The 20,734-nt window shown below is 53.8% G+C and overlaps 1 protein-coding gene across 1 annotated transcript in view; it reads right to left on the minus strand.

Moving 5' to 3' along the window:
* PDE6B (phosphodiesterase 6B) overlaps window positions 1–20,734 on the minus strand; it is a 30,624-nt gene that overhangs the window by 8,738 nt on the left and 1,152 nt on the right. The window contains exons 2-12 of the mRNA XM_024745015.1: window positions 18,508–18,660; window positions 18,185–18,274; window positions 5,672–5,812; window positions 5,507–5,581; window positions 4,587–4,651; window positions 3,740–3,806; window positions 3,548–3,595; window positions 2,715–2,864; window positions 2,384–2,527; window positions 1,927–1,992; window positions 1,282–1,428 (exon numbers count right to left, since the gene is read on the minus strand). Of these exons, the coding sequence (XP_024600783.1) occupies window positions 1,282–1,428; window positions 1,927–1,992; window positions 2,384–2,527; window positions 2,715–2,864; window positions 3,548–3,595; window positions 3,740–3,806; window positions 4,587–4,651; window positions 5,507–5,581; window positions 5,672–5,812; window positions 18,185–18,274; window positions 18,508–18,660 (1,146 nt within the window). The remainder of the gene's footprint in view (window positions 1–1,281; window positions 1,429–1,926; window positions 1,993–2,383; window positions 2,528–2,714; window positions 2,865–3,547; window positions 3,596–3,739; window positions 3,807–4,586; window positions 4,652–5,506; window positions 5,582–5,671; window positions 5,813–18,184; window positions 18,275–18,507; window positions 18,661–20,734) is intronic.

Consider the following 20,734-nt stretch of genomic DNA (forward strand, 5'->3'; position numbering starts at 1 on the left):
ACCATCCAGCCAGCCAGCCAGCCAGCCATCCAGCCAGCCATCCCGCCATCCTTCCATCCATCCATCCATCCAGCCAGCCAGCCAGCTAGCCAGCCAGCCAGCCAGCCAGCCAGCCAGCCAGCCAGCCAGCCAGCCAGCCAGCCAGCCAGCCAGCCAGCCAGCCAGCCAGCCAGCCAGCCAGCCAGCCAGCCAGCCAGCCAGCCAGCCAGCCAGCCAGCCAGCCAGCCAGCCAGCCAGCCAGCCAGCCAGCCAGCCAGCCAGCCAGCCAGCCAGCCAGCCAGCCAGCCAGCCAGCCAGCCAGCCAGCCAGCCAGCCAGCCAGCCAGCCAGCCAGCCAGCCAGCCAGCCAGCCAGCCAGCCAGCCAGCCAGCCAGCCAGCCAGCCAGCCAGCCAGCCAGCCAGCCAGCCAGCCAGCCAGCCAGCCAGCCAGCCAGCCAGCCAGCCAGCCAGCCAGCCAGCCAGCCAGCCAGCCAGCCAGCCAGCCAGCCAGCCAGCCAGCCAGCCAGCCAGCCAGCCAGCCAGCCAGCCAGCCAGCCAGCCAGCCAGCCAGCCAGCCAGCCAGCCAGCCAGCCAGCCAGCCAGCCAGCCAGCCAGCCAGCCAGCCAGCCAGCCAGCCAGCCAGCCAGCCAGCCAGCCAGCCAGCCAGCCAGCCAGCCAGCCAGCCAGCCAGCCAGCCAGCCAGCCAGCCAGCCAGCCAGCCAGCCAGCCAGCCAGCCAGCCAGCCAGCCAGCCAGCCAGCCAGCCAGCCAGCCAGCCAGCCAGCCAGCCAGCCAGCCAGCCAGCCAGCCAGCCAGCCAGCCAGCCAGCCAGCCAGCCAGCCAGCCAGCCAGCCAGCCAGCCAGCCAGCCAGCCAGCCAGCCAGCCAGCCAGCCAGCCAGCCAGCCAGCCAGCCAGCCAGCCAGCCAGCCAGCCAGCCAGCCAGCCAGCCAGCCAGCCAGCCAGCCAGCCAGCCAGCCAGCCAGCCAGCCAGCCAGCCAGCCAGCCAGCCAGCCAGCCAGCCAGCCAGCCAGCCAGCCAGCCAGCCAGCCAGCCAGCCAGCCAGCCAGCCAGCCAGCCAGCCAGCCATCCAGCCATCCATCCATCCATCCATCCACCCATCCATCCATCCATCCACTCAGCCAGCCAGCCAGTCATGTATTCTAGGCACACTTGCCCTGTATATTTTGCTGGCCTGCACTGTCCATTCTGTAATGAACATGTTTGCCCCCAGACTTCCCGCGGGACCTGGGACTCCTGACCACCTCTCCCCGAACTGAGACCCTGATCATGAATGACCCCTCACCTCCTGGGGGATCTGGAACTTTCGAACCACTCCCAGCTCGTAGTACATCTGGATGCCACATTTGACCAGCTCCAGCTCCGTGCACTCCAGGTCAGAGAAGTGGAACTCATAGATATCAAACTTGGTGGGCCCCGGCAGCTCTTGCTTCTGTGGGAAGGACTGTGGGGCTGAAGCGGGCAGGCCCACCAAAACCCCGCCCGTTCCTTGTCTCTTCTCCTCTCAGGACACTCTGCCCAGCATCAGACCCCCCAGGTGTCCAGTAACATCAAGCCGTAGCCTGGGGCACTCACATCCCCTCCCAGCTCAGCCCCCTTCCTCTCCCCTTTTCCCATCTGTGGCCCAACAACAAGAACTTACCAACTGGGCAGACACGGTGATGTTGTCAGGGAAACAAACACAAAGATACGCACATGCACAGGCTCACGCAGAGAGACAAGGACACGTGAATATACAGGCACACGGAAGGACACAGACACATGCACTGACACGGGCACACGCGCAGGAACGTGGACGCGTATCAGCGGCAAACATCACAAGCTCACGCTCTGTGCCCAAGCTCACTCCGGCCTCCTGGGAATGGAGGCGTCCCCCCACCACCCTCAGGCCCGCCCAGTCTCCACCTGGGGGCGGGAGTCAGGTTCTGACCAAGATTCTCCCCAGCTCATCTTCCTCGCATTCGGCAGGCTCCTTCCCGAGACGCTCTCTTGTTGGCTAGGAGAGAGACCGTGTGCTATGAGACAGAGCGACAGTGTCAGCTACATCCCTCATGACTGTGGGACGAAGTGACATTGGGCACAAAAGAACAGCGGGAGCCTCCAGAAGCCCCAGCTGAGGCCTCTGGCTTCAGAGACGGGGACGATGAGAGCCCAGCCGGCTCTCGGTTCCTACATGTCCCTGCCTCTCCACGCCTGTCGAAGCTCTCCACTAGGGCGATGACGGTGGAGGCCTTGCACTGCACGACCAGAAGGGCCGTGGTCGCTGCCTGCCCACAGCTGAGGGCCTGGGGCCCAGGGAAGGGCCACCTGGCCGTGCGTGGCGAGCGGGCTGCAGGTGGTGCCTCTGCTGCTGGGATGCCCCACCTCCCCGCGGGGCACCGACATACCAGGATCAACTGGATTTCGTCCCTGTCGCATCTCACGTGGTACAGAACCATGTCCTGGGCGATGTCCTTGCGGTTCTCCAGCCTGTTCATCTTGTCGTAGGTGTCGGCGTTCAGCGCCGACCAGCCCAGGAACTGCGTGAGAGACTGTAGGAGCGCGTCACCCACCATGGGCACCCCCCGGTGCGCAGGGGGCTCCCAGGGGGCCGGCCTCCAGCCCCTGGGATGGGGCCTCACAGCTCCTCCCGGGTTCTCGCGCCGGGTCAGGGCCCGGAGCAGGCGGTGTCTCCGCCACACAGGCGTCGCCTCTGGGGCCCACTGGACAGGCGCTTACCTCCATCAGGAGTTCGTCCTGCTCATCGAAGGGCTTCCCGTCTTTCCTGTTGTAAAACGTTGCGACCCCCACAATCTCCTCCTTCTTGTTGACGATGGGCATGGAGAGGACGTTCTTAATGATCCACCCAGAGTCGTCCAGAGGCCCTTCCTGCGAGGAGAGGCGTCTGGAGCTGACCGCCGCCCTGGGTCTGGCCCTGGCCCGGGCCCGGCTTGTCAGCCAGGGAGTGTGAACCTCGCTTCTTCTGCCCTCAGACTGCGGAGACTGGGTCACTGTTCTTGTCTGTTGGCCCCCAAGGGTGCGTGCTGTGACTTCTCCCCAGAGGAGAAGGGAGGCCTTGTCCACAGGGGCGGCCTCACTGTGTGACTGCTGTGGTCGCACAGGGTCCCACTCTTGGAAGGCCCCCCGCTTGACTGAATGCCCTGCTGCCAAGTTCCTAATAATTGTTGAGCAAGGGGCCTAGCACCCCCGTCCCAGTGGGCCTTACAGTGGGTCCTAGCTCACATCCCACTGATGCCTGGCCGGTGAAATAGGGACCCTGGCCAGTTCCTGGAGGAGGTCCCGAGACACAAAGCCCGTCTCCACTGGTCCACTTGACCTAGGCCTACTTCAGAAAAGAGCCCGCCCTGGTCACATGTCCCCACATGGAGCAGACGTGAACCCTCGCCAGGCACAGCCGTGCCCAGCCAACACGCAGACCTGTGTGTACGGAACACGTGTTTGCTGCCGTTAGCCTGTGAGACGTGAGGTTGTTCCCTAAACAGCAAAAACGAATCCAGTCCCTCCTTTCTGAGTCACAATGTCATCTTTCCTAAGTATGAATGAATAGATACCTGAAATTTGAACATTTCATCAGCCTGGGCATTCATAATGTTACAGATCTGAAAAAGGACCAGAAACACAGTTTCACTTGAAGCGGCCAAATGTACGGTACGACGCTAACATAGACTCTGTCCAAGCTGAGGAGCTTCCAAGTGAGCAAAGCCGGGGCACACAGGCCGGTGGGAAGGGCTCCGGGGACTCACAAAGCCACTTTCTGCCACGTAGGTTGGAAGGCCACTGGCGAGGGCCCAGTGGTCGGCGGGGGGTGAGCTGTGGGAGAGAAGCAGAGGGTCAGAGGACCAGACGCTCAGCTGTGTGTTCGTGCTGATTCCCATCTCTGACCCCAGGTGGGCTGTGGGGAGCTGGCAAGCACTGGAAGAAGACGGGGGAGGCCAGGGGTGAGGTCTGGGGGCGCCTGAGCGGCCTCACTCCTCTCCTCTGCCCACGCTGAGGCCCCTTGCCCTACAGGGGCCACACGCATCCCAGTCCCTGCGTGGGACCTGCGGGCTGGGGTCCTGACAGGCTAAGGGGGCCACGGAGGCCACACGGCCATGTGGCTGGAGGGCTGGTAATGGCTAGCTGCCGCCTGCCAGTCTCTCTGGGCTGCCCTGAGCTCCACGCGGCTCTGCTGCCCGCTGGGCTGGGTCCCCTCCTGTCCCGCCCCATTGGGTGTGCAGTGTTGGGCCTCCCCTGCCGGGGGCTCCACCTGCTGGGCTGTCTGGGTCAACCAAAACGAGACCCTGAGGGCCTCCAGGGCCAGTCGCTGCTGACAGGGCCGCCTGGACAGCTCATCTGACCCCCTGGACATCCGCACCAACAGCCGTGGGGCTTCGGGCCTCCTCAGGCCCCCACTCATTTCCTCCCAGACCAGTAAGTGGGCCTCCCTCCCCACCGCATCCTGCCGCGCCCCCCAGCTCAGGGAGCACCAAGGTGTGCGGGGCTGAAGCTGGGACTGCTGACTCCGCCGTGACAGGTCCTCAGGCCAATCCAGCCGGGGTCCGGGGTGGTCCTGCCCTTGGGCGACGCTCCTCATAAAACCCCGACACTTACGGGATGACCTTGATGTCTTCCTTGCCGTGGAGGATGTAGTCGATGACTTTGTAGAAGACGATTTCCTGAGAAACAGACCACAGCAAGCGTGAGGGGCTCCCCGACGGGAACCCGTCACACATATGCCCACATAGGCACACAGGTGCACACGGTGTACACACACGCCACCCGTCGTGGGACACACATTACACACTGGTTTACATCTGTCTTCCCTCCGTCTGTGTCCCACTCAAGCCCATGCAAAAACTGGGCCCTGTGCTCCTTCACACATACGCACGCAGCTGACCCAGGCCTGTACGTCTGTGACACACACACACACACACTCACGTAACTATGAGAAGCCGTGGTCACAGCCAGCCTTTGTGCAGAGAATCCTGCGTGCACTTGGCACACAGAGCCCATGGAATCCTCTGATGCCCTGTCATTATCCCCGTTTGACAGGAGGGGAGACTGAGGCATGGCCACGCTCTGAAGTGTGACCCGGGTTGGACACACAATAAGTGACAGAGATACCTGCCCATGTCCCTACCCTGCTCACACACACCCACGAAGCCCCACTCAGGCAGATGTTACAATGATTTAAGAATAGGGCAGCAGGAGGTTAGGGTCAACCAGAACCAATGTTGGCCTTTACAACCAGGCTGACAACCCTTGTCAGGAGACCAGGCCTGGCCCTCGGCCCCAAAGTACCGCAGGGCTGGAGTCAGGGGAGATGGCCCCCGGGGGCCTGACCTCTGCAGCGGTCAGATAGCCAGCCGGCCCACAGCCTCGTCCTCGGCCCCCACATCCTTCCCCTAGCCTTCCTTCCCTCTCCCACCCTGGGTCGGGCCGGGACAGGCCCCTTCCCACCCTGGGGTTGGAGTCAGGAAATCCAGGCTGCACGGGCAGGGCCTGTCCCTCCCCCCAACCCCATGACTCACACGGCCGTCAGGTGTGCGTGGGCCTGAGTACGGCGGGGCTTCCCCCATCAGCACAGGCCACACGTCAAAGAATTCCTGGGTGGAGGAGAGAAGGGAGTGAGTCATGAGTCAGCGGCGGAGCTGGGCGAGGCTGGCCGGGAGGTCTTTGGGGCGCTGAGGCCTCACCTTCTCCTTGGTCATATCCAGGAGGCCCACTGAGTATCGGTCGCAGTTCAGATAGGCCCGCACAGTGTAGAAGGCCTTGTGGAACTGCCTCTCGATGTCCGTCAGCTCCTCAAACACCTTGTTGGCTGACCACAGCAGCACCTGGAGAGTGACATACCTGTGGGTCGTGGCCACACCTGCCCACACCCGTCTGACCACAGCGGCACCTGGGTGTGAGCTGTCACGCCTGAGACACACACATTCACACACGCTCTGACCTCGGAGCCCTGGGGGACACTGGTGATGGTGCCTCTCCCAACAGGGTGCCGGCACCAGGCTGTGATCCAAGCGCGTGACTCCCTGCTCCCTGCCGCAGGGGCCCTGCAAACCTTCTGGAAGGTAAAGTCTCCAGTCTTTGGCCACATCCCTGCTGCTCACTGCCTGGTGCTGGCCTCAGGCTGGGTTGGTGAGGGAATGAGTGAAAACTGAAATCGATTGCTGTGAGCTTGAAGGGCAAAGATCTGACCAGCCAGCCCTCCATAATTAGCCTGTGAGAAGCTGGGGCTTGAGAACATGAATTCATTGTTTCCTGGATGTCAAGTGCTTTTGTGGTCTCTGCAAAGTGAGTTGAGAGTGGCCCTGGCCAGACCCTGCCCCAGACATTGACGCCCACCTGGGCCCCAGGCTGCTGTCCAGGCCCACCCATCGGGCTCTCCTCCCCCCTCCTCAGCCACGGCCCACGGGCAGGTCCCTCTAGACCCCACCCTTTCATACTCACTCACCACCTCCGTGCCCTCTGACCTTTAATAAGGGCGGCCTGGTGCCCAGCCCCTCTGCCTCCACTGCAATCTTCCTTGCCTGGCTTCCTCCCTGCCGGCCACCCTCGGGGCCCTCTGCAGCACCTGTACCCTTTGTTGTTACAGGTAGGGATGGGCACTGGAGACCCCACTTGCCCTAGAGTCCTTTCACCAGGAGGCAGCCCACTGCTCATCTCGCTCTATTGGTAGGGGAGGCTTTCCCAGCAGCCCGGCCCCGCCCCCTCTGCGCCCACTTCCCCCCATTGGTGGAGGAGGCTTTCCCGGCAGCCCGGCCCCGCCCCCTCTGCACCCACTTCCCCCCATTGGTGGAGGAGGCTTTCCCAACAGCCCAGCCACGCCCCCTCCGTGCCCACCACTCCCCAATGGTGGAGGAGGCTTTCCCGGTGGTCTGGCCCTGCCACCTCTCTGCCCGTGTGTCTGAATCGCACTCCCACTGTGACCTCAAAGCTCACTCTGACCAACCACAGGGCCTTTGCACAAGCTCTGTTCTCTGCCTTCACAGCCCTCAGCCCAGAACTTTCTCATCCTTGAGCCTCAGCCTAAAGTGGCTCAGGGAAGGCCCTCCTTGAGCACCTGCGGCACCAGATGCCCTGCAGCACCCCATCTCGTCGCCGGCCTCTCAGATGTACAGTCTCATTGTCTCCGGACTCGACCGCAAACTCCATGAGGTTGGGAGGCACAGCTTTTTCATGGCTAGAGCAGTGCCTGGCCCCTGAGTGCTCGGCCTGCATTTGCAGAGTGCATGGGAGGCGGCGAGATTCGCTGTTCTAAGGATCTTTAATCCTCCCAGCACTCAGAGGGCAGAGCCTCGCTATCCCATTTTACAGGTGGGGAACCTGAGGTCTCGAAGTTACTTGACTTTCCCGAGGTCACAGAGCTGGGGAGCCGCAGATCGGCATCCTTACCCACTGCGCGTGGGGGGGAGGTAGAGAGTTCCGTGCCGGGTGCATTCGTTTCCAGGCCGTTAGCGGCAGGGGACTGAGGTGCTTAGTCACCAGCTGACAGAGGAAGGACATGCAGGGCAGTGGGTGTGGGTGACCATGGAGCCCCCCTCCCCCGACACATGTGGGAGACTCCCAGGTGGCAGACTCTCTAGGAGACCCGCGTGCCAGTGAGAGCAAGTCTGTGAGTGTGGGTGTGTGCGAATGTCAGTCACCCGTGCATCCATCCCACAGGTACTCGCTGAGCTACCCCTGGGTACCAGTCCTGGTTGGGACCAGAACCCATGTCACAGATGTCAGGGTGGGGGAGGTCGGGCGCTCAGGGATGTCCTGGACAGCTGAGCTCAGGGGTGGGTGAGGGTATCTGGGCCACACACCTAATTTCTGAGCCATCTGAGTAATTCAGTCCCCGAACTCATCCCCTAGGAGGGGGACAGAGTGAGAAGGTGTCCCCGCACAGCCTCTAGGCGAGACCTTCCTCCACTCTCCACCCTGTCCCCTCCTTCTGTCCCAGCAGAGAGGGTCCTGTCTCCCCTGCCCTTCCAGTGCCCCAGTTGGACCAAGGACCAGTCCCCACGTTGGACCCTGCTCTGAAGCAGGTACTAATATGGCCCCAAGGAAACGGGGGCTCAGCGGGCCAGGCAGCGTGTCCACGGTGGTCTGAAGCCAGAAGCGCGGGCCACCCTAGGCCTCTGCCCTTCCCCTTCTTCCTGTTTCCATTTTTAACTCTCTGAGTTGAGTCCAGGGTGCACCCTGAGTGAGGTGCAGGCATCTTCGGAGGCACCTGTAGCCACTGCCAGGTCAGGGTTTAGAGTTTTCCAGCCTCCAAGAAGGGGGCTTTCACTGCCAAGGGAGTGGGTTCAATCCCTGTTTGGGGAACTAAGATCTCACAACCCATGCGACCAAAAAATAAATTAATTAAATTAAATTAAAAATTAAGAAAATTACATTAAGGCAAAGGTAATAAACACGCAAATGAACTGCTTCCTCATTATTTCGCTACAGTTCACTGTTATTCATACTCCTAAGGTTTCTGATGGTGGAAAGAAGGTCCACACTGTGGCCCGTCTCTTCCCAACCTCATGTCCAGTGACATCGCGGTGGGAGCTGCAATGACAGAACCAGCCTGCACCGCCCGGGGTGGAGGAGAGCCAGCCCCTCCTTGCTGCTTCAGACTCACATATCCTGACCTCTGAACGCTTCCACTTGTTCACAGATCAGGGCTGCGTGACAGCATTTGAGCCTGTATGCTCTCTCTGTAGCTCCTGCATCGGGACGTCTCTCACCCCATCCTGGGAGGGGCAGCACACATGCTCCAGTCTTCACACCAGCCAGTGGGTCGTAGACAAAAGCACAGCCTGGGGGGCAGCACGGAGGCCAAGGCCCTGCACCCCTGGGGACTTTCATCCAGTTGTGGTGCAACATGGACTGTTGGGCAGGGGGAACCACAGCTAAAGCTGGCCAGTCAGCTTGATGCAGCAGGTCTGAGATAAATTCCAACATCCCAGGGCCAAACCTATGACTTCTTTGTTGCTTCTATGGCCTCTGACCAAAGTGGCTGAGACACTTTCAAAAAGGGATTAACGGGAGGCCCTGAGCCAGAGTCCATGGAGATAGTGATCAGGAAGGACTGACAGTGGTTCTTGACTAGGACCCTGGAGGGCTGCTAAGGTCCGGGGGAGGGAAGGATGGGCACTGTGCTGAGAACCACTTTAATTGGAGGCCGGGGCTCCCCTACAGCACGAGGAGGAAGCGGGCACCAGGCTGAACTACAGGCAACGTGGCCGCCAGGCTTGGTTCATTTTAGACTTTTCTTTTCAAAAAGAGCTGTGAGGTAGAGCTGTGAAGTAATTAGGTTTCTTTAAAATGCCATTCAGAGTGTAAGGTCTCAGAAACGGCTTTCTACTGGGATTAGGCGACGTCTGAGGGGAAATCAAAGTACTTAATTGAGACGTGTATGCCCATTGTTGGAAGTCCCCTTTAGAACTCCCACCGAAAGCACGTCTGTACGCGCACGCGGTCTCAAGAGCTGGAAACGAGTCTCCAGGTAGTCGTGTTTCCTAAGTGTCAGAAATTCATTTGCTGGAATGATATTTATTGCCTGCTTTAGGTCTGGTAAACTGGACAACAGAACAGACAAAAATCCCCAACTCTTAGAATTCACTTTCTAAAGCGGGGAGGGGTTGGCAGCTAGAACATGAACAAACCGACCAACCAGATGGCTTGGCACAGGGAGATGAGTAAACGCAGGGGATACGGCAGGTGGAGTTGGGTAGGGAATACAGGGCCAGAGTGTGGGGATGCTCAGGTCGGGGGAGATCTCTCCACGGAGGAGCCATGAGGTGTGTGGGACAGTATTCTTGGCAGAGGGACCTGCAAATACAGAGGCCCCTGAGGGGAGCATGGCTGGGGCGGAATAGTGGAATGGGGTGAGCCAGAAAGGTGCAGGGGAGTCCCTGAAGACCACCAAGTGACAGGACCTAAGTTTTCAAAGTATGGCTCTGACTGCTGAGTTGGGGTGGCTGATGAGAGGTGCAGAAGGACAGGGACCCTGAGACAGTCTGCATGAGGGGGAGCAGAAAAGCGGGGTATCCAGAGAGGGAGGTGGGGACTCAGGACATGACAGGCAGAGAATCAAAACCCTGGCTTCTCCTGAGACCTGACTTTCCTATAGAGGGAACACAATCCCCCTGGGGGAGATCCACTGAGGCAAAGTGTGTGTGGTGGGGTAAGACCCAGAAAATGCTCCAGACGTGCCTCACTAGGCCCGCACCTGGGGTATGTGGGGCTGCATTTGAATCTTGCCTTGAGGCAACTGTTATGGAGCTGCTGATACAAATTTGGGGAAATGTCTTCACAGCAGTTAGGTTAAGGGGCTTGGCTGAGAGGAAGCTGGGAGAAAGCAAGCCTCAAAGCAAGGGCAGAATGAGAGCCACTCAGAACACCTCCTCCAAGGGAGATGGGCTAGACCTCACCTAGGGCAGATGGACACACAGCGAGAATATTTGGAGAAATAAAGCCTGGAAACCCCTGGAATTTGATGAAAGACATGCATATTTCCACCCAAGAAGTTCAAAACACACCAAGTAGGATGAACTCAAAGACACCCACACCAAGACACATTATAATCAAGCTGTCAAAAGACAGAATCTTGAGAGCAGCGAGAGAAGTGACTCATCGCATACAAGGGATCCTCAGTAAGTTTATCAGCAGATTTCTCATCAGGAACTTTGGGCCCAGAAGGCAGTGGCCTGATGTATTCAAAGTGCCTAAAAGAAGAAGAAAAAATAACGGCAAAGCTGTCCTTCAGAAGCGAGGGAGAAATTGACGTCCCCAGAAAAACAAAGGCTGAGGGGGTTCATGACCACTAGACCTGCCCTGCAAGAGCTGTCCTGCAGGTGAAATGAAAGGACCTCAAAGCTGTATGGAGAAATAAAGATCCCAGCAAAGGTAAATACATGAGCAATTACAACAATTGCTGGAATTATTGTAATGATGAAAACTATAAAACATCGCTGAAATAGATTAAAGGAGACACAAATACTTAGAAAGACACCCTTTGCTCATGAATTGGAAGACTTAATATTGCTACAGTGTCAATACTACCCAAAGTGACCTACAAATTGAATGTAATCCGTATCAAAATCTGAATGATGTTTTTGCAGAAGTAGAAAAACCCATCCTAAAGCTCATATAGACGCTCAAGGGACCCTGAATAGTCAAAACAATCTTGAGAAAGAACAAAACCGGAGGCCTCATATCTTCTGGTTTCAAAACATAGTACAAACCTGTATTAATCAAAACATGTGATACTGGCATAAAGACAGACCTACAGACCAGAAGAATAGCTTATAGAGTCCAAAAATAAACCCCAGCCTATATGGCCAAATGATTTTTGACAAGAATGCCAAGACCATTCAGTGGGGAAAGGGCAGTCTTTTCAACAAATGGTACCAGGAAAACTAGATATCCACATGCAAAACTATGAACTTAGAAGAAAACACAGGAAAAAAACTTCATGACATTGGATTTGTCAATGATTGCTTGGATATGACTTGAAAGACACTAACAACAAAAGAAAAAAATAGACAAACCGGACTTTCTGAAAATTAAAAACCTTTTTGCATCAAAAGACACCATCAACAGAGTAAAAAGGCAATGCACATGGGAGAAAATATTTGCAAATCACACTTCTGATAAGGGATTAATACCCAGATTATGTAGAGAACTCCTAAAATTCAACAAGAACAAAAACAAACAACCAGATTTAAAAATGGGCAAAGAACTTGAATAGACGTTTCTCCAAAGAAAAAATACAAATGACCAATAAGCATATGAAAAGATGACCAATATCACTAATCGTTAGGGGAATGCAAATCAGAACTACAGTCAGAGCTAACTAACAGCCGTTAGGATGACTAGTGTTAAAAACAAAACAAAACAGAAAACAAGTATTGGCAGGGATGTGGAAAAATTGGGACTACTTTGCACTGTTGGTGGGAATGTAAAATGGTGTAGACACTTTGGAAAACAGCATGGAAGTTCTTTAAAAAATTAAACAGAATTACCATATGATCCATCATTTCCACTTCTGGGCATACACTCAAAAGAATTGAAAGCAGGGTTTCAAAGAGGTATTTGTACACCCGTGTTCACAGCAGCATTATTCATAATGGCTAAAATGTGGAAGCAACAAATGCGTCCAGCAACAGATGAATAGATAAGCAAAATGTGGCCTATACATACAATGGAATACTATTCAGCCTTAAAAAGGAAGAAAATTCTGTAATATGATACAACAGGGATGAACCTTGAGGACATTCTGCTCAGTGCAGGAAACCAGTCACAGAAAGACGGATATTGTCGGGTTGCACCTGTATGAGATAACTCATAGAAACAGAAAGTAAATGTGGCTCCCGGGGGCGGGGATGGGGGCACTGGGGAGTTAGCGCTTAACGAGGTAGAGTTCCAGTTTGGGAAGCTGTGTAGAGTTCTGGAGATGGACGGTGGAGATGGCTGTGCAACATGAATGGACTTCATACCACTGAACTGTAGATTAAAAATGATTAAGATAGCAAATTGTTTGTTATGTGTATTTTACCACAGTGAAAATAATGGGGGAAAAATTAAAGGGATGCAGAAATATATACCATGCTGACACCAAGCAAAAGAAAGCTGAATAGTTATATTAATTTTATACAAAGCAGACTTCAGGAGAAGAAAAATGATCAGGAGTAAAGAGGGCTATTACATAACGATAAAGGGGTCATTTCTCCAAGAAGACATAACAGCCCTTACTGTGTATGCACGTAACAACGGAGCATCAAATTCCATAAAGAAAAACTACTAGAACTGCAAGAAGCAATGGCTAAATCCACTACTATAGCAGGAGACGTCAATGTTCTTCTTTCAGTGAATTGATAGATCCAGCGGGCAGAAAATCAGTCAGAAAATAGTTGAACTAAACAGCAATGGGTATAATGAATATCTATAGACTACTTCATCCAACAACAGCAGAATACACATTCTTCTCAGGGTCACATGGGACATTCGCCAAGAGAGACCATACTCTGGGGCACAAAACACATTTGAAAGAATTAAAAATCATAAAGAATACATTCTCATACCACAGGGCAATAAACAAGAAGTCATTAACAGAAAGATGTTGGAAAATTCCAAAACAGATTAAGCCATACACTTCTAATTAATACATTTCTCTTGAGAAGAAATCTCAAGAGAAATTTAGAAAGATGTCGAACTAAATGAAAATGGAAATAAGTACATGTCAAACTTTGTGGGATGCAGTGAAAGCAGTGCTTGTAGGGAAATTTACAGCATTGAATGTACATATCAGAAAAGAAGAGCGATCTAAAATCAGTAATCTAATCCTAGGAAACTAGAAAAAGAAGACTAATTTAAGCCTAAAGGAGGCAGAAGAAAATAAGTAATAAATTGTAAAACTCTCTGCCCCCCAATTTAATAATCTAGATTAAATAGCTTAGATTAAATGAATGTTTCAACGCCTTGAAAGACACAAACTACCAACACCCACAGAAGGAGGAATAGAATAATCCTAGTAGAGCTGTAAGTATTAAAGACATTGGATCAATAATTAATAACCTTCCAAAAAGAAAGCACCAATCCCTGATGGATTCACCGGCGAATTCTACAAAACATTTAGGGAAGAAACGACACCAATTCACTACAATCATTTCCAGAAAATAGAAGCAGAGGAAGAGCTTTTAACCCATTCCCTGAGGCCAGCATTACCCTAATACAAAAACCAAATAAAGTCATTACAAGAAAGAAAAACTACAGGCCAAAATCTCTCGTGAACATAGGTACAAAAATTCTTAACAAAATATTAGTGAAACAAATGCAATAGTATATATAAATAATTATGCTCTGTGACCAAGTGACAGTTATCCCAGGTGCGCAAGGCTGGTCCAGCATTTGAAAATCAATTAATGTAATCCACCATATTACCAGGCTAAAGAAGAAAAAAATAACACGATCGCATCAATTGATGGAGAAAAATATTTGACAGAATCGAACACTCATTTGGAATAAAAGCTCTCAGCAGAGTGGAAACAGAGGGGAACTTGGTCAACTAGATAAAAATTCTACAAATACCCTACAGCGAATGTCATACCTGATGGTGAGAAACCGGTCCTTTCCCTAATACTGGGAGCCAGACAAGAATGCCCCTCTTACCACTCATAGTCAGCATCGTACTGAAAGTCCTAGCAAATGCAATAAGACAAGGAAAGGAAGAACAACGGATAGAGATGGGTGGGGAAGGAGAAAAACTGTCTTTGTTTGCAGATGACATGATCATCTATGTGAAAATACCAAGGGATCAATCTTTAAAACCTCTTGGAACTAGTTACTGTCTTAAGGTCACAGGATAACAAGGTTGACATACAAAAGTCAGCTGCGTCCCTTTATACCAGCAATGAACAATTGGAACTTGACATTAAGAACACAATACCACTTACATTAGTATAAAATTAAATTCTTAGGTACAAGTTAACAAAATATGTACAGAATCTGTATGCAAAATCAACAAAACTCTGAAGAAATCAAAGACGGTCTAAGTAAACAGATATTCTCCGTTCATGAGTTGAAAACTCCTTATTGTTAAGATGCCAATTCTTCCCAACTTAATGTGTCAGCAAGCTATTTTGTGCATATGGACAAAGTGATTTTAAAGTTTATACGGAAAGGCAGAACCCCACAAAATAGCCTGCACTAGACTGCAGAGAAGCAAGTTGGGGGGTTGAAATTACCAACTTCAAGACGATAAAGCTATAGTGATCAAGACAGTATGGCATTGGTGAAAAAAATAGGAACATACATCAATGGAACAGAATAGAGAGCGTAGAAGTAGACTCACACAAATACAGTCAACTGCAGTTTGACAAAGGAGCAAAGAAATTCAATGGAGAAAGGCTGGTCTTTTCACTAACTGCTGCTGAACAACTGGACATCACATGCAAAAAACGGTGTATGTAGACACACCTTTCATGAGATTAACTCATAGAACTGAGTGTAAAATGCAAAACTACAAAACTGCTAGAAGGTGACATAGGACAAAATCTACGTGACCTTGGGTTTGCTGAGGTGTTTTAAGATACAACACCCAACTACAATCCATGAAGGAAAAGTTTATTAAATAAATTTATTAAAATTTAAAGCTTCTGTTTTTCAGACTCATGGACATAGAGAAAAGACTTGTGGTTGCCAAGGGGGAGGGGCTGCGGAGGGATGGAGTGGGAGGTCGGGCTTAGCAGGTGTAAGCTTTTATATAGGGAATGGGTAAATAATAAGGTCCTACTGTACAGCACAGGGAACTATATTCAATATCCTGTGATAAACCATAATGGAAAAGAATATTCAAGAAGAATGTATGCATATGTATAACTGAATCACTTTGCTGTACAGCAGAAATTAACACAACATCGTAAATCAACTACACTCGATTTTAAAAAAAGAGAATGTAAAGGGCTTCCCTGGTGGCGCAGTGGTTGAGAGTCCGCCTGCCGATGCAGGGGACGCGGGTTCGTGCCCCGGTCCGGGGGGATCCCACATGCCGCTGAGCAGCTGGGCCCGTGAGCCATGGCCGCTGAGCCTGCGCGTCCGGAGCCTGTGCTCCACAACAGGAGAGAGACCACAACAGTGAGAGGCCCGCGTACCGCAAAAAAAGAAGAATTACTTAAAAAAAGAGAATGTAAAACTTCTGTTTTTCCAAATACACTGGTAAGAGAATGAAAAGACAAGCTGTACTTCTGGAGAAAATATTTGCAAAATACATATCTGATAAAGGACTTAAACTCCAGTTTTACCAAAAAAACTCTTAAAACTAAACAGTAAGAAAACAGACAACATAATTTTAAATTGGGCAAAGGATCTGAACAGACACCTCACCAAAGAGTAGGATATACAGTTGGCAAATGAGTATTTGAAAAGATCCTCAACATCATTTGTCATTAGAGAGTTGTAATTTAAAACAATAATATGAAACTCCTATTAGAATGACTAAAATCTAAATAACTGACAATACCAAAAGCTGACAAGGATGCAGAGTGACAGGAATTTTCATTCATTGTTGATGGGAATGTGAAACGGTACAGCCACTTCTGCACAGTTTCTCAGAGTTAAACACAATTACACCATATTATCCAGCAATCACACACCTTGGTATTAACTCAACCGAATTGAAAATTGTACCCACACAAAAACCTGTCTACAAATGTTTATAGCAGTTTTATTCATAATTGCCCCAAGCTGGAAGCAATCAAGATGTCCTTCCATGGGTGAATGGATAAATAAATTGTAATGCATCCAGACATTGGAATGCTATTCAGCAACAGAAAGAAATGGGCTGGGAGGAGATATGGGGATGTATGTGTACATATAGCTGATTCGCTTTGTTATAGAGCAGAAGCGAACACGCCTTTGTAAAGCAATTATACTCCAATAAAGATGCTTAAAAAAAAAAAAAGAAATGGTCTACTAAGCCATGAAAAGACACGGAGGAACCCTAAATGCATATTACTAAGTGAAAAAAGCCAGTCCTAAAAGGTCCCTACCATATGATTCCAAGTGCATGACATTCTACAAAAGGCAAAACTATGGAGACAGTGACAATATCAGTAGTTGTCAGGGCTTTGGTGGAGGTGGGTGTCTTTAGGGTGGTGAAATGATTCTTTATGACACTGTAATGGTGGGTACATGTCATGATGCATTTGTCAAGACCTATAGACATTTACGGCACAAAGAATGAACCATAATGTTTGCAAATTTAAATATCATTTGGTAGGTTGGGGGACTCCAGGAAAGAATGCAGACTGTGACAAGAGAATGCAAGAGATCTCACGGAAGCAGGTGGGGAAAAGGTGCTGACCTCAGCGTTTTTGGAAATGCGTGACGTCTGCAAGAGTAAAGGCAAAGGAACTGCACACATCTCTGTGCTCCAGTGATGAACTTGTTTCTCATGGGTCACAGGTACCCTGCTGTACGTGTGCAAGGGGGCTGGACAACAACGTTAAGTGGATGGCAGAGGACGGGAGCCAGGGGTCTCCATGTGGACGGGATGACTGGGGTTGGTGGCATCAGCAAGAACTCAGGCTTAACTTAATACAGATTCAGATGGTTACACGCAGAAGTATTTACAGACGTGCACCTGCACGGGCTTGTAGACACACACCTATCTCCTCGCTCTGTCAGCTGAGAGGACCTAGAAGCTATGACACGCCAAGCCAAGATCACACCTGGTGCCCAGGTCGTTGTTTCTAAGACCGTCTCCAGCAAAAAGAACCAGTACTCCTTGAGGAATGGCTAATTCCAGGACTGGGCCGGAAAATACAAATGAGATGGAAGCATTTTGTAGTGCCAGAGAATAAGGAGGTACAGAACCCCCAAACCAAAAAAATCCACCCACCAAACAACCAAACAGATGGGGTCGATGGGCATGTCAGAGGGCGCAGGAGCTGCTGAGAAAACAAAGAAATCAATCGGGTCGCGGCGGAAACACCCGAGAGTCCCGACTCATAGACAAATGTCGGCAGAAGGAAAGAAGCGGGCCGAACAAATCCCCCGTGCAACCCCGTCCCCACAGCGTGGGGCTGAGTCCACCTGGTGGCCTTCCGACGTGCCCTCCGGAGCCCCACGCTGCAGTCCCTCTGGCCGCAGGCTTCCAGCTCCTCTGCAGCCTCAGGCCCTGCCCAGCGCCCTCTCTTATGCCCTGCCCGCCCCACTGTGTCCGCGCCCCCTACCGCCTTCTGCACGGGCCACAGAAGGTGGAGCGCCGTGTACCCCCGGGGCCCCCAGGCCTCCTCGCTCAGGGGGAAGCCGACTGCAGTCCTGGAAGCCATTGCTCTCCTGTGTGGCCAGAGGCAGAGCCCACCGGGAGGCTCGGCCGCGGACTGTGGGACCCTCAGCCCCTGCTCTATGTTCATAATCCCCCCCTGCTCCTTCCACAGAAGGCTTGAGGCAGCTTCTAAGGAGGAATGCTGACGCCCGTGTTTGCAGGTTATCACAGCCCTGGGGACTGAGGGCGAGGCACCCGGCCTTGCTGCCCTCAGCTTGGCATACTCACAGCTCCACGTCCACAGCCACGAAAGCCCCGGGCCCTCTCCCTCGGCTGCCCAGGTGCCCACAGAACCATGTGCCTCTGTTCAGAGAGACCAGGGTGGGGGGACCTGGCCACACTCAGGCAGCCCGGGGGGCCTGGAGCCAGTGGGGGTGCCCTGGCTGGCAGCACGTGTGGGTACCTGGCCTCGGCGTGTCTCGCAGTTGTGCAGGTAGCTTAAGTGGTAGATCTTCAGGTTTAACGTCCCGAAGTTCAGATACTTCAAGAAAACCTGAAACAGGAGTTGTGACAACAGCAGATCAAAACCCTGGTTTTCGGATGTGTGCCCAGGTGTGCGTTTGTGGAGGAGAGACCCGGCTGCCTGTAGATGAGCCCTCGGAGCCGAGCCTAGGAGAGGTGCCTACACAGACGTCACCCGCCAGGCATGGGCCCCGCCAGGCACAGGACCGTGAAGACCCCGGGGACAGACGCGTGTGCGCGTCCAGAGGGCTCCCGGACACTCACGTCTTCATCTTCACTTGTGAAACACGGGCCGTCCAGCTTGTTCACAGCCATGATCACAGCCACAACATCTTTGCCGTTCATGATGGGCGTGGCCAGGATGTTCCTTGTCACGTAGCCCGTCAGCTCATCAGCAAAGGAGCTGAAGTGGGGACACTGCAAGGCAAGAGGAGAGAAGGGAGAGGCCGTCGCCCTGCGGACCTGGAGGCTTGGTCTCCCTGGTCCCTGGGGGTCAGGGCTAAGCTGCCCAGGCCAGGGCTGAGACCCAGGTGGCTATGCCCCGGGTATCAGGAGCCTGGGAAGCACATGAGGACACGGCCAATGGTCTGCCCTCAGGGCTCCAGCCTGCCTCAGTCTCTATCACCCCATCTCAGAGCGAGCGACCCCCAGCTCTCGATCCACGGGCTCTGCAGAGTCCTTGCAGGCTCTGCACGCCCCCTGGGCTGCGGGCAGACCTAGCTCCTCCCACGTCTGCTGCCATCTGGCCGACTGGCCTTCTAGATGCCTCTTGAGTCTGTCTAGTCCTCCTGTCCCCAAGCCCCTCCTTGTCTAGGCTGCCGTCTCCTGCTACCCTCAGCCACCCTGGGCCACCTCCCATACCCAGGACCTATCTGCCAGGCCCCAGGGGGCGTCTCCTGGGCCCACGCTCCAGCGGGCTTCCTGCCCCCACGATGAGACCTTTGCCCAACTCTGGCCCCCAGGGCAGGTTCCCCCAGCCTTAGAGTTGCTCTTTGGGGCCTCTCCCTAGTCAGGGGCCAGTTGAAGGGCTCTCAGGTCTGTCTCCACAGGGAACAGTTCATCTGAGCTTTGTCCTGGCCCAGTTGATTGAGTGTGACCAGCCTCAGGCCCATTGCCCCTGAATCTCACTGCCAGAGACACCTGCCCGCCCCTGTCCCCATTCCGAGGATTGGCATCCACCCTCCGCCCCACAGAGAGGACCTGGGCCTTGGTGCTTCCCTGCCCCTCCGACCCAACCCACTTCTTTAAAGTGCCCCCAACTCTCTGCTTCCGCTGCCCAGACCCAGTCATTGGTCACCACAGCATCCCCGGGCCCCCCCGCCTCCTGGCCCAACTGTGCTCGGCACGGCTTGCTCAGTCCTGCCCCCTCCTCCCTCCTCTGAGCCATCCCGGCTCCTGGGAATTTCCTCCCACGGCCAGCCGCCCACCTCGACAGGGTCTAGATGCCTTGGCGACATGCCGGACCCTCTGGGACCTCCTGCCCGGCTGCCTCCCCATGAGCCCTGGGGTCTCAGGGGCCACAGAGGGGTGGCGGGGTGACATCACAGCCCTGCGGCGCCCCCTCTGGCCACCGCTGTCCACACACTCCCCCCCCCCCCCAGGCTCTGCCTCAGTTTCCCCTCCATAAAGTGACATCTGGGCTTCATGATACACTTATTGGAGACTCGACTTTTTGCTGATTTTGACCCTGGTCTCTGCTCCACTACAGCGTAGCCCTGAGGATTAAGGTGAATGCCATGCCCCTGCCCCATGAAGGAGGCGTCTAGCATGCTGGGCAGTTGTGGAAACATCAGAGGGAGCTGTCCCAACGAGGCTGGAAGAGAAGTTGAGCCCCAGGGAGAGACAGCCCCGCCCCGGGGCGGGCACAGGCAGTTTGAACCAGACCCTCAGAGACACCAAGAGCACAGGTGGGGGGTGCAGCTGGAGGCTCACAGAAGGGAGGGGGCAAGATGTAGTGGGAGAGGCGGGGGTGGCAGGGGAGGCACTCATTGTAGCCCCCCCATTCCTGCCGGACTTCTGTTCCTGGTAATTTATGCTCCTGACATCCCAATTCACGGGTGACCCGTTTCCTAAAAAGGAAGCGAAGATGAAGGTAATCCGAGAGATTACTCTATTCAGGTCGCTGGGCCGAGGCTTGTTTGAGCAGATAAGTTTAAGAGGATTGCAGCCAAGGAGCCAGGGGTCTGGGGGTCCGTCCACACGTCCGTTTGTCTCCAGGGACGAGGGGACATTGGCTGCTTTGGGAGAGGCCTGTCCCGCTGGATAACGCCCTCTGGATTCTGTCACAGAAAGTGGAGGAGGTGAGCCAGCCCAAGGCTCCTGCTTCCCGCTCCCAGGCCATAGCAGCAGCCCTCTCCGGGGTGGGACGGAGGGGACGGGAGAAGGCGGCCGGCTCTCCCTGCGCCCCCTCGGGGCCCTGTCCCTCACACGTGTCCAACAGGCGTGGTCCCCCCAGTCCCAGCCCCCCTCTCCCCTGGGGCATCTGTCCTCC

Source organism: Neophocaena asiaeorientalis, unplaced genomic scaffold (assembly GCF_003031525.2).
Source record: "Neophocaena asiaeorientalis asiaeorientalis breed wild unplaced genomic scaffold, Neophocaena_asiaeorientalis_V1.1 scaffold1211, whole genome shotgun sequence".
NCBI lineage: Eukaryota > Metazoa > Chordata > Mammalia > Artiodactyla > Phocoenidae > Neophocaena > Neophocaena asiaeorientalis.